Source organism: Cheilinus undulatus, linkage group 2 (genome assembly GCF_018320785.1).
Source record: "Cheilinus undulatus linkage group 2, ASM1832078v1, whole genome shotgun sequence".
Taxonomy (NCBI): domain Eukaryota; kingdom Metazoa; phylum Chordata; class Actinopteri; order Labriformes; family Labridae; genus Cheilinus; species Cheilinus undulatus.
The window spans coordinates 37102839-37115292 of record NC_054866.1 but is presented as its reverse complement, the minus strand read 5'-3'; the positions used below and the strand labels follow the sequence as shown (position 1 = coordinate 37115292).

The 12454-nt window shown below is 37.4% G+C and overlaps 1 protein-coding gene across 4 annotated transcripts in view; it reads left to right on the top strand.

Annotated features, from left to right (window-relative positions):
- The window catches only part of LOC121520668 (syntaxin-1A-like), a 117511-nt gene that overhangs the window by 47283 nt on the left and 57774 nt on the right, over positions 1 to 12454 (top strand). For all 4 annotated transcript variants that reach the window (XR_005992793.1, XM_041804239.1, XM_041804231.1 and 1 more), the window contains exon 3: positions 10071 to 10170. Coding sequence is in view for 3 of the 4 variants with exons in the window: in XM_041804239.1 (XP_041660173.1) it covers positions 10071 to 10170 (100 nt within the window). In the remaining variant the exon portion in view is untranslated. The remainder of the gene's footprint in view (positions 1 to 10070; positions 10171 to 12454) is intronic.

Below are 12454 nucleotides of genomic sequence, written 5' to 3'. Positions count from 1 at the left end.
AGACTTTAACCCTTAAATTCTTCAAATTAGCTGGGACACTTTTAAATTGTAACTCTCATTTTCATAAGGATTTTAATGTATTTACAAAGGTGATGCAGACAGTATTATGTTCTTATGACATGTCTTCTGATGCTGTAAAAGAATGTTCAGTATTATAGTTATCAGGTTTTATGGTGACTTACGACTATTTTGAAAACTAAAACACTATATTATACCAACCCTATGCTAACATTACATAGGGCCCTATGAAATCTGTTTTATTTTTTCCAAATTCATTTTTTTCCATTTTAATGTTCTGGAATTCTGTTTTTTAACCTTTCCACTAGTTTTACCATAAAAAAGAATGTCATGTTTAGGTAAATGAATCAAATGTTCATTAATTAAATAGAAATAACCTTAAATTTATTGAAAAGGGCCGCGGTTGGCCCAGGAGCTGTTGTTTGGATAACCCTGATATAAGATAATTATAACTAGTGTAACAGTCAGATATTTCCAACATTTTAAGACACATCCACATGTATAATCACATCCTAACTGATGTTTATAATGTAAATTAAGAAATCCTTCTGTTCTCTCAAACACAGAGTGACAGTAACTTAATAAGGTCACATTAAAGTTAAATGGTTAAAAGTAACCCTGTTACCTAAACTTTTCTTAACTTTCTCAATATGTAACAGTTCATGCAGTTTGATGCTGAATTGTGTTTTACTCCTGACTGTAACGGTTGTCTCCTCATCGCTCTCCATACATTGCTGTCCGTCCGTCTGCCTCATATCAGACCACTACGTATTTATGTATATGCTCGTATTTGCTCGTTAAGCAACCAAAGGGAACTACAGTATCTACGGGAGGAATTATTAAGCTAACTCTAATTTAACATCATTTAGACTGCAGGACTTCATAAAACCTCGACTCTGTCCGACTCGATTTTGAAGTCTCTGAGGGGTGAGCAGGTCTTCAAGGTGTGTCTCGCGCATAGACATACCTCTCTCTCTCCATGACTCTCTGGTGTGGTGAGGTAAAATAATTCGAAGCACGGATGAATTTTCTCGTAGATGCAACATTATGTTGCCCTGTACTGCCCCGTGTTGAGCTACATCATATTTGCTGGTGTTTTGTGCAGCTGCTTTGACATGTTGTTATTGTTTAGGAGGGGGTGGGGTGACAGTTTGTGAAGTCAGGAACAAGTTGTGCCCCGCTTAAGTGTTCCCCTGCGAACATATTCCCGGATTTATGTTCCTCTTTCTTAAAAAACACAGCATTTCAGTCAAATTCATTCAATTTCCACGATTTCCGCCTTAAATTGTAAATTCCATTTTTATTGGCCAATTCTGCCTACTAGCTATACAGAAGAAAAACTGTATCCAAACTCCATTTTACTGTGATAATAACAAAATGTCATGTTTTTTCTCGAGCTCTGTATCCTGTCATCATAGGATAGCGTTGATTTTCCATTGATTTTTTTCGAGACCCAAGGAACAAATTGTTATGGGAAGATGGCAGTGTTATCCTGAGAAGATAAAAATGTAGATAACTTGTGTATACATACACACACACTCACACACACACACCCACCCCCACACACACACACACATATATATATATATATATATATATATATATATGTTACCTTAGGGCTTCCATAGTAATGAAGCAGAGTGTTTTAATCAAAACACAGTAATTCTTATTTCTATTAGGTTTATAACCGTAAATACAAATTTTGGTTTGGAACAATTCTCAAAAATCCCAGTTGCGTACATTTTTGACACAGGGCTACAAAGGCAACACAAATTTCTTTATTTTTTCATGCTCAGGAATTTTTTAAAGTAATATAAAGTGTTATTGGAGTCATTTAAGAAAAGGAATAGAAAAGGGGATAGTCAAAACCATTATATGGACAAAAGTATTCGGCCACACCTGTTCCTGAATTCAGGTGTTTCAATCAGACCTGCACCTAGCCGTGCAGTCTCCATTTGCAAACATTTGTGATACAAAATGGGTCTTCCTGAAGAGCTCAGTGACTCCAAGTGTGGTGGTGTCACCTTTTTGCAATAGTATGATTTCTGAAATTTCATCCCTGCTGGATATTCCACAGTCAACAGTAATGGTTATTAATTGAAACTGGAAGCATTTACACAGTGCCTATGAGTTTCCATATAGCTGGGCCATGGAATGGGTTTCCAGTGGCATGCAAGCCTCACATCACCAAGTCCAATGCCAAGCGTCGGATGAAGTAGTGAAAAACACGCCAACGCTAGACTATGAACAGTGGAAACATGTTCTGGGGAGTGACGAATCATGCTTTCTGTTTGGCAGTCAGATTGGCAAGTCTGGGTTAGAGGGATGCTGGGAGAATATTACCTGCCTGACTACATTGTGCAAAGAGATAATGGTATGGGGCTGTTCGTCAAGGTTTGGGCCAGACCCCTTATCTCCAGTGAAGGGTAGTCTTAATGCTTCAGCATACCAAGACACTATGGACAATGCTATGCTTCCAACTTTGTGGCAACAGTTTGAGGAGGGCTCTTTTCTATTCCAACGTAACTGTGCCTAATTAGGACTGTAAAGACATGGTTTGATGAGTTCAGTGTGAAAGCCCTGACCACAACCCCATCGAGGAAGGACAAAGTACAAGAAGTAGTAGCCGTGTTTTCACAAGGTTCTATGTGTCTTTAAAAGCTGTCAAATTCTTTTGCACAGATTTGAAAAACAAATACCTTAATAGTTTGGACCTGTTGTCAGCAATGTATCCAGCCCCGCTGAATAATGTCCATACTCTACTTTCATGTTGTCCACTAATTTTTGTCCATTTTACTGTATTTCAGTAGAAAACAAAAGAGTTCCCAAACAGGAGACCTCAATGATTGCAGGGCTCTTTAAGCTCTTGCTGCTTGTTTGTTGAGGTTGCCGTGATGGTTTATGTTAAACCCAGATTTGACGAACACATTTAGATTGGTGGATGTCTGCACCATGCCAAAATTGTTGTACTGAAAAAGTTTGGTATGAATGCATGTACCTTTAACAACCCTGATCTGCACAGTAATATTTTAGCTTTTTTAAGACAGGATGTGTATGAGTTGAGTCTTGTCTGTATGTATTTGTCATACAGTAGCTTCATTATATTTGTCAGTATGTTACATGGTGTGGCGAGGCTCCTTTCATTCCCCCAAATATCCCTCACTGGATGATGCAAGAATGAGGGGAGCAACAGCAAGACAGACTGTGGCCTCAAGCCTTCTTTTCATCATCTTTACCAGATAAGAATCAGGAAGAACTAAAATTAGATGACACATTTGAAAAAAACAGCCATTGTCTGGCTGTTAAGCTGTGTATTTGTATGAATTATAGATGGATGTCATGATGTATATAAGCCTGTGAAGTTTAAGAGAGGATATGAATTGGTGAGATTTCCTGTTGAGTTTGTCTCCTTATTTGTTCCTCCATGTATGTGAGATCCTCAGCTGTGCCTGTCTGAAATTATTTTCTCTCTCCCACACCAATAAAATTTGCCTGATGTCTTCTGAGACCTGAGAGACACTGCATGACTCACTTACACATGGTCTCCAAACGGAGTCGGCTTAAAGTGACTCCAACTTCTGCTCACTTCACGTCTGTTTCACTTCCTCCTCCTGCAGTCCCGTCTCAGTCTTACTTCTTAACTGTTGTGATCTCTCCCCGCCTGTCTGTCTTGCTTTATTTAACGTTGTACTCTCATCGCCATGCCGTCTGAAGTGTCTGCTCTCCCCACAGTGGTCTCCCAAAGCTAATTATATTGTTATTAAAAATAGATCCAATCGGCAGGTAATTAAAGAGATAATGTGAAAATAACAACCCAGGCTGAGCGAAGGAAACCTCAGGACTGTGCTGATGGATAACATGGAGAATGTTCAGAGCTTTTGGAGGTGACAGGTGGACTTCAGGTGGAACAAGTACAACCAGAGACGTGCACTTGGAAACAACTGTGGACATATTCTAAAGAGGGACAAAGGGAGAACATGGCGGCCTGTAGAGAGCAGGTGTAGAGGAGGAGAGGGTGAACAGGGGTCGATGACAAGCTGAGATGAAAGTAGGGAATAGGGATTGATTAAGTCATGGACAGATGTGATCAGCTGCTCGTCCAGATGTTGCCCAAGCCAGAGGCGGCTCAGCTGGTAAGGAGCCAGAAAGGAGGTGATTGGTTTGAATGTCAAACCTTGATGTAAGGGTCTGATGATGCTGTGGCCAAGATTTAAAGGGGGGCATGACGGTGTGTAAGACAAGGGTCAGTTTTCTACACTGCAATTAATGATAAAATAGAGCAGAAAAGAATAGGAACCAAAACTGGAGAAGAGAATTAAATCAGGACTTAGACAAATGGGACAAAAAAAATAAATGAATCATTTCACAGCTAGTTCCATACAAGACAGTCTTCTTCTTGTGAGACTTCCGCTCTCACAAATGTTAATCTGAGATGCTGTATATCTCAGAATGGAAATACATGCTATAACTTTAGAAATAAAATCGGATTAAACTTTCATTTAGGGTTAAGGAAAGAGTTAAGGTAATGGTCAGGATACCAAAAACTAAAAACCTGACCTGTAAACCAGAACACAACATTTTTAATAAATCCCTGTAAACAGTTTGCTAAGAGGACAAAAGCTCACCCTCCATGAAACATTCCAACACAGCCAATGTAGCTTATGTAGCTTTGTTAGGTGTGTAAGCTACTAGCTAACGTGCTAAAACTAAGGTCATATTAGACTATGTAAGCTATGTATCCACATTATCTGCATAGCAAAGTTAGCTTTAGCTATGTATGTAAAATTTCTTGTGACTAAAGCTAACTAAGCTATAGATAACAGAGCTATGTAGCTAATCAGCTAATGAAGCTAAAGCTAAGCTTACAAAACGACTAAGTAAGCTATGTATCCACGTTATCGGCATAGCTAAGTTAGCTTTAGCTATGTATGGTAAATTTCTTGTGACTGAAGCTAACTTAGCTATAGAGCTATACACTGTATTGACAAAAGTATTCACTCACCCATCCAAATAATTGAAATCAGGTGTTCCAATCACTTCCATAGCCACAGGTGTATAAAATCAAACACCTAGGCATGCAGACTGTTTCTACAAACATTTGTGAAAGAATGGGTCGCTCTCAGGAGCTCAGTGAATTCCAGCATAGTACTGTGATAGGATGCCACCTGTGCAACAAGTCAAGTTGTGAAACTTCCTTGCTCCTAAATATTCCACAGTCAACTGTCAGTGTATTATAACAAAGTGGAAGTGATTGTGGCAACTCAGCCACAAAGTGGTAGGCCATGTAAAATGACAGAGTGGGGTCAGTGGATGCTGAGGCACATACTGTGTAGAGGTTGCCAACTTTCTGCAGAGTCAATCGCTACAGACCTCCAAACTTCATGTGGCCTTCAGATTAGCGGACGAACAGTGCGTAGAGAGCTTCATGGAATGGGTTTCCATGGCCGAGCAGCTGCATCTAAGCCATATGTCACCAAGTGCAATGCAAAGCATCGGATGCAGTGGTGAAAAGCACGCCACCACTGGACTCTAGAGAAGTGGAGACGCGTTCTCTGGAGTGAAAATCACGCTTCTCCATCTGGCAATCTGATGGACGAGTCTGTTTTTGGCAGTTGCCAGCAGAACAGTTCTTGTCTGACTGCATTGTGCCAAGCAGAGGTGGGTAGTAACGTGTTACATTTACTCCGTTACATGTACTTGAGTATTTTTTTTGAAAAATCCTACTTCTCAGAGTAGTTATTGAGCAGGGTACTTTTTACTCCTACTCCGTTACATTTGTGATTAAAAAAACGATACTTCTACTCTGTTACATTGGTCATGCACTGGTCGCTACTTTTACTTGTCTATGATTTATTTTCATGAAGTATTTTTTTACACTCAGCAGCAACAGCAACATGAGGTAAAATCCTTAGCACCACAGAGTAAATGGAGGAGTGACCCCTCCCCCTTAACTATCATGTAATACTATGTAATATCTGCGTCTTCTTTAGGGGAGCATGTTTATCCCTGGCCCAACATCCAGACTCTTTGCCTTTCAAACAACGAGGATCAACAGCCACATAATGCGCTGCCTACTGTGTCAACCTAAAACAGTGGAAATCTCAAGCTTCAAAAATAGCACATCAAATCTAACAAAGCACTTAATGGTAGGTAAGCTAAACAAGCTAGCGACTGCACTGCTGGTCAGCTAAACGTGTTAGTTCATATCTCTTTTTTAACTTGCAGACTGCAAAGACACAGTTGTGTCAGGGATAAATGATGTCATGTTTCCAACCACCTCTGCAACTCTGCCACTTTTTCTGTGTTTTATTTATGAAATGTTTCTTTGTCCATAATGTTTGCAGTGTGGTTATTTCATGAATGTAACTGCCAGACTTTGTTTATGAATAAAGCTGAATAAAAAATATCTTAATCTGAAAATACAATGTACAAGCAAATTACAGCACTTCCTTACTGGGATGTAGGGTGTGATGAACAACTGAGAGTGGCTGTCAGAACAGTCTGCAGCCAGAACCCTCTCGGCCAAATTGGGCGTGGAGAAATACGAGTGCAAACCAGCAGGGACTGGGGAGAGAGCCTGCCTCAGAATGGTATTGGGCCAAGTGTGAGTACACCTTTAATGTTTAATGTTTTTTAGAAAACACCCTGGATACATTATTACAGTATTACTGCCCTGGCAGATCCCTCATCATACTGCCCTGACCTTCTGAGAGCTGAACCCTGAGAAAAGTCACCTCAAACACATGACTCACCCCGGACAGCCTCAGGACCGCAGCCACCCCACAATGATTGGACCAACTCAAATTATTAACCATGAAAAGGAAAATTACATAAAGTAGATGAAGCACTAGGAGGAAACAACTCAAAAACAGAGTAAATGTATGTGTTAATTGGCCATGAACAGAGAAGACACTTTGGCAGATTACCTGAGCACTGTGGAAAGTGTCAGGCTAAGAAAAGTCCTGACGGTGTACAGACTCAGTGAGCACAGATTGGCTGTAGAGACAAATCATCACAAAGAGAGCTGGCTCCCAAAGGAGGACAGACTCTGCTCCCACTGTGACACCCAACAAGTAGAGACAGAGCTTCCTGCTTCCTCACATCCAGCCCCAAGTATCAGGCTGTGAGACAATAATACTTCCTCCAAAATGGCACACACACTCTGAGTTTGAACACAGCAGAAACACAAAAACGTCCACGACTGGGACAAAAACACAACTGTGGGATTATTTTTAAAGATTCAATTTAACATTTTTGGACTCTAGTTGATTTGCTTTCTTACTCAGTCATTTACCATACTTCTATCATCGACTGTATAAAACATGGACATAGCATAAGTGGTGTCACCCAGGAGCTAGTGAGGGATGATATTCAGCAAAGGATGGCAGAGACAAACCAGGGTCCACTGTGTTAAACACAGTCACCTCTGTGGTGCACCCTTTCATTACTCAAATGTTTGATTAACTGTTGAATTCAACTCTTAGGTGTGAGCCTCATTTTCCAACACCAGAGGTTGCCACCTGGTCTTTACACCAAATTTGCTGGAAAAGGGGTATGATATGATAAATGATATATGATATGATATGATATGATATGATATGACATGATATATGGTGTGATATGATATGATATATGATATGATATGATATGATATATGGTGTGATATGATATGATATATGATATGATATGATATAAAATGATATATGGTATGATATATGATATGGTATGATATGATATGATATGATATGATATATGGTGTGATATGATATGATATGATACATAGTGTGATTTGATATGATATGATATATGGTATGATATGATATAATATGATATATGATATGATATGATATGATATATATGGTGTGATATGATATGATATGATACATAGTGTGATTTGATATGATATGATATATGGTATGATATGATATAATATGATATATGATATGATATGATATAAAATGATATATGGTATTATATATGATATGGTATGATATGATATGATATATGGTATGATATGATATATGGTATGATATGATATATGGTATGATATGATATAATATGATATGATATGATATAATATGATATGATATATGGTATGATATGTTATGATATATGGTATGATATAATATGATATATGGTATGATATGATATATGGTATGATATGATATAATATGATATGATATGATATATGGTATGATATGATATATGGTATGATATGTTATGATATATGGTATGATATAATATAATATGATATATGATATGATATGATATATGGTGTGGTATGATATGATGTGATATAATATGATATGATATGATTTGATATGTGGTATGATATGATAAAATATGATATATGATAGGATATTATCTAAAATGTTATATGGTATGGTATGATATAATATGATATGATATGATATATGGTATGATATGATGTGATATAATATGATATATGGTATGATATGATATGATATGATATGGTATATGGCATGATATGATGTAATATAATATGATATATGGTATGATATGATATGATATATGGTATGACATGATGTGATATATGGTATGATATGATATGATATATGGCATGATATGATGTAATATAATATGATATATTGTATGATTTGATTTGATATGATATGATATGATTTGATATGATATATGGTATATGATATGATATGATATATAATATGATATATGGCATATGATTGATATATGGTATATGATATGATATGATATATGATTGATATGATATGATATATATGGTATATGATATTATATGATATGACATATGATATATATGATATGATATATATGATATGATGTAATATGATATATGATATGATATGATATGGTATAATAGGATATATGATATGATATGGTATGATAGGATATCTGATGTAATATGATATATGATGTGATGTGATGTAGAGTGATATGATATGGAAGTTTTTTTTATTAAGTATGAAAAGAGCATTGCTTTGTGTCAACAGTTAAAGTAGTAAATACCGCAAATTAACACTGAAAGTGAAAGGGATTACACAATATTGTGTCAACAGTACACTTAAATGAGTAGAAAATAAAACTGTGAGTGTTAAAAATTAACACTATAAGAGTGTTGAAATATTAGTACTTTCCAAAGTGTTATTTTAACTCAGAACCCATGAGAATTATATAAACTTGGGAAAAGTGTTAAATTTAAGACTATGGAATTTGAATTAGCACTGATGATTTTACTGTGTATGGCCACTTCGCTGACATTGATTTTCACCATGATAATGAAAAAAAAAATAGAAAAGTGACAAAAGTAAAAAGTATGGAGCTGTCCACCAAAAATATTCTCGGGTTTTAATTTTGAATTTCCAAGTATTTTCATTAGTTCCATGTAAAGGTTTGAGGTAACAGTCCAATGGCAAGAAATCTTTTTTTTTAAACCATGAAATTCTCCAATTTGCACAAAAACATGGGAGAAATTTCTTGAACAAACGAGAACAAGCAAAGGAGAGTCATGAACTCTGCAGCAGATTGCAAATGAGCTATTTTTATTCTGTTTCAAACTAACTTCTGTGTGTAAATTACTTTCCCCCTCATTAGTGAGACACTTTATTTGTTGACTTTCTGCTGAGTAGTCACAGGTATAATAAGTAGGCTCAAAACCAAGAAAGAGCTGGTTCGAGTTTGATCCAGAAGTTTGTTCGATTGTTGTTATCATTACGAACTAATGGATGCCGAGACTTCCTCCAGAAATGTTGCTGTGTCTGCAGGGATTATTAATAACTGCAAAAAAGTGGGTTCAGAGTTTGGTTGCTTTGTATAATTATACACATGCAAAAGAAATGGCTGAGATCACAGAGAAATGATGATTAAACCTGGATAAACATGAAAAACACAACTCTTTCTTTGTTTTTCACTGCCTGACTTTGCTTTCATCATGCCTCTAATATGATAACCACATCTTCATTTCAGTTTCTATCACTCAGACTAATTGCCGCTGCTTCCTGCCTGCCAGCACAGAGGAGATCTAAAGTGCCTCTTGTTCCCTCTCCCTCTGTCAACAGGTGGAGGAGATCCGGGGATTTATCGAGTCTCTGGCAGAGAAAGTGGAGGAGGTGAAGAGGAAGCACAGTGCCATCCTCGCCTCACCTAACCCTGATGAGAGTAAGGCTGTTTCTGTTGTTTCTAATTCCTCTGACTGTTATTCTCTCAGTTTGGCTCCACATACTGACTACATGAAGACTTGAAAGTCTGTTTGGAGTTTCAGCACTGGTTTTATCAGATTGGCCTGTTGTATTTGAATCCTCTGATTCATTTCTGCTGTGGAAACTGTCCCTTAGTGTGAAGAGCCTTTTGGAGAATTAAAGCCTCTTTCTGCACGGCTGTCCAGAAACAGACTGGACTCTGCCAGCTCCCTGATACAAACTGTGTCAAGTTCAAATAAGCCAAGATGTGAGCACATCTTGGCTTAGAAAAAAAAATGTAAATGGTAAATATGGGCTAAAGGAGGCAAAGTGGGGCAAGGATGGGCAGAAAACGTGTTAACAAGGTGTTAAATGGGTTTAATTGGGTTAAAAATTACTGAAAATTTGTTAAAAAGGAACAAAAAGTCACAAAAATCGATTGAAAAGATTTTTTTAAATGGGTAGAAATTTGCCTGAAGAGGCAAAATTGAACAGAATAAGTGGTGAAATAGGGTTGAATAATGTTGAATAAAGGTTAGAATATTAGCATGACTAAATCTTTCAACATACACACACTTTTCTGCTCCAAAAAGAGGTAACTGTTAGAAAGCATGCCAGCACCATTGCTACTGATCCCTACAAATATTGATATCATAAATAAATCTCACCATGCCAAAATAGTCGTACTTGGACAGCTTTGTGCAGCAGATGCTCTCAAACATGCATCTGAAATCAGACTAGTTACATCCAAGCCATAGCACGGTCCATAATTTCACCTTACCATCTGCCATTTGTGTAACTGTCCCCAGATTTAAACATAGTTTGATACACATGAAGGATTTTAAAGCAACTACTAGACGGTGCTTTCTAGCCGCATAACCATCAATACGTGAAATGAGAAAATATCCAGTGGAAAATGGTCTCATTCTCTAGGAGTTCACAGACTTTTATGATCTGCGTTGAGAGCCACTAAAGCTGTTCTGGCAGCTCTCCTGAAGCCTCACAAAGACACTTTAAGTTATTATCCTTGACACATGCATTATGCTGAATTTTCATTCCTGCATTTGCAATGCTATACCCTCCAAGTGTACTAATAGTAAGTAGATTTCTCTTTATAAAGTTGTGTGCTTCGTCAGTGGTGGAGTATGCCTTTTTCAGAATAGATACATCAGTTCAAAGATTATCTGCAACAGGCCGTTTGTAACAGAAGCATGCCAGCGTCATGAAAGAAAGATTTCTTGAGCCACAGGTTGAGGATGCTGAAATCAACAAGTCTATTTTTAGATCAGGGTGATTTATTCACACACATACTGGCAGAGTCACAGTGCACTGAGTGCAACAGAGATTCTGTGAGGAACAAAGAAATTCTCTCTACTTTCAGAAGGCTGTTTGTGTAAATGTTGATTTCTATGCATATCCACAGGCTAGAATCCTCATTAGCTGGAACATTGATATGTATGTTGAATCAGTTCTTTACGTGTGTTAGTTTTTCTTTGAGACACTCTCGGCTCTTGTCAAGATACAGCTGTGATAGAGTACAAAGCTACAGCATTTATTCTTTGAGTGCATAACCCTGGTGCTCCAGCTGCTGTCTTGCTCCTTTTGCTACTAGCCTTATGAATATTGTGGAGGTTTGAGAATAAATGACAGCTAGGGGAATGAAAAGATGAATGTGATATATCTATAAATGTTTAACATATAATTTAAAGCAGTGGTTTTCAGCTGTTCTAACTTTTGCCATCTAGATGAAATGGCAAAGCAGGACCCAAATTCATGATTTTTTTTTTTCATTCATAATCAAATGTTTAAAAAGAAAATGGCGGGCACACATCCAGGTCCCACAATAGCTTTGGGACCAACTTTGTGAGTCCCAACCCAGCAGTTGAGAACCAAAGATTTCAAAAGTATTGGCTTATGGATAAATGACAACTAAAAATAACTGCAAGATTTGTAGCTATTTGTGAAATGAAGAGATCCATCAATCCATTTATTAGTTTATCCATTTATCTATCTATCCATACATACATACATTGTCCATCCATTCATCCATCCATGCATCCATCAATCATTCATCCATCCGTACATCCATCCATGCATCCATTCATTTATCTATCCATCCATGCATGCTTAAATCCATCCATCCATTCAGCATGAAGCATGAAGTTCAACAGAGAATTTGGGCAAGGCCTCTTGTCTGACATCAGTGCCTGATCTCTTAAATGCTCTATTGAATGAATGTGCAGGAATTCCCACAGAAGCTTTCC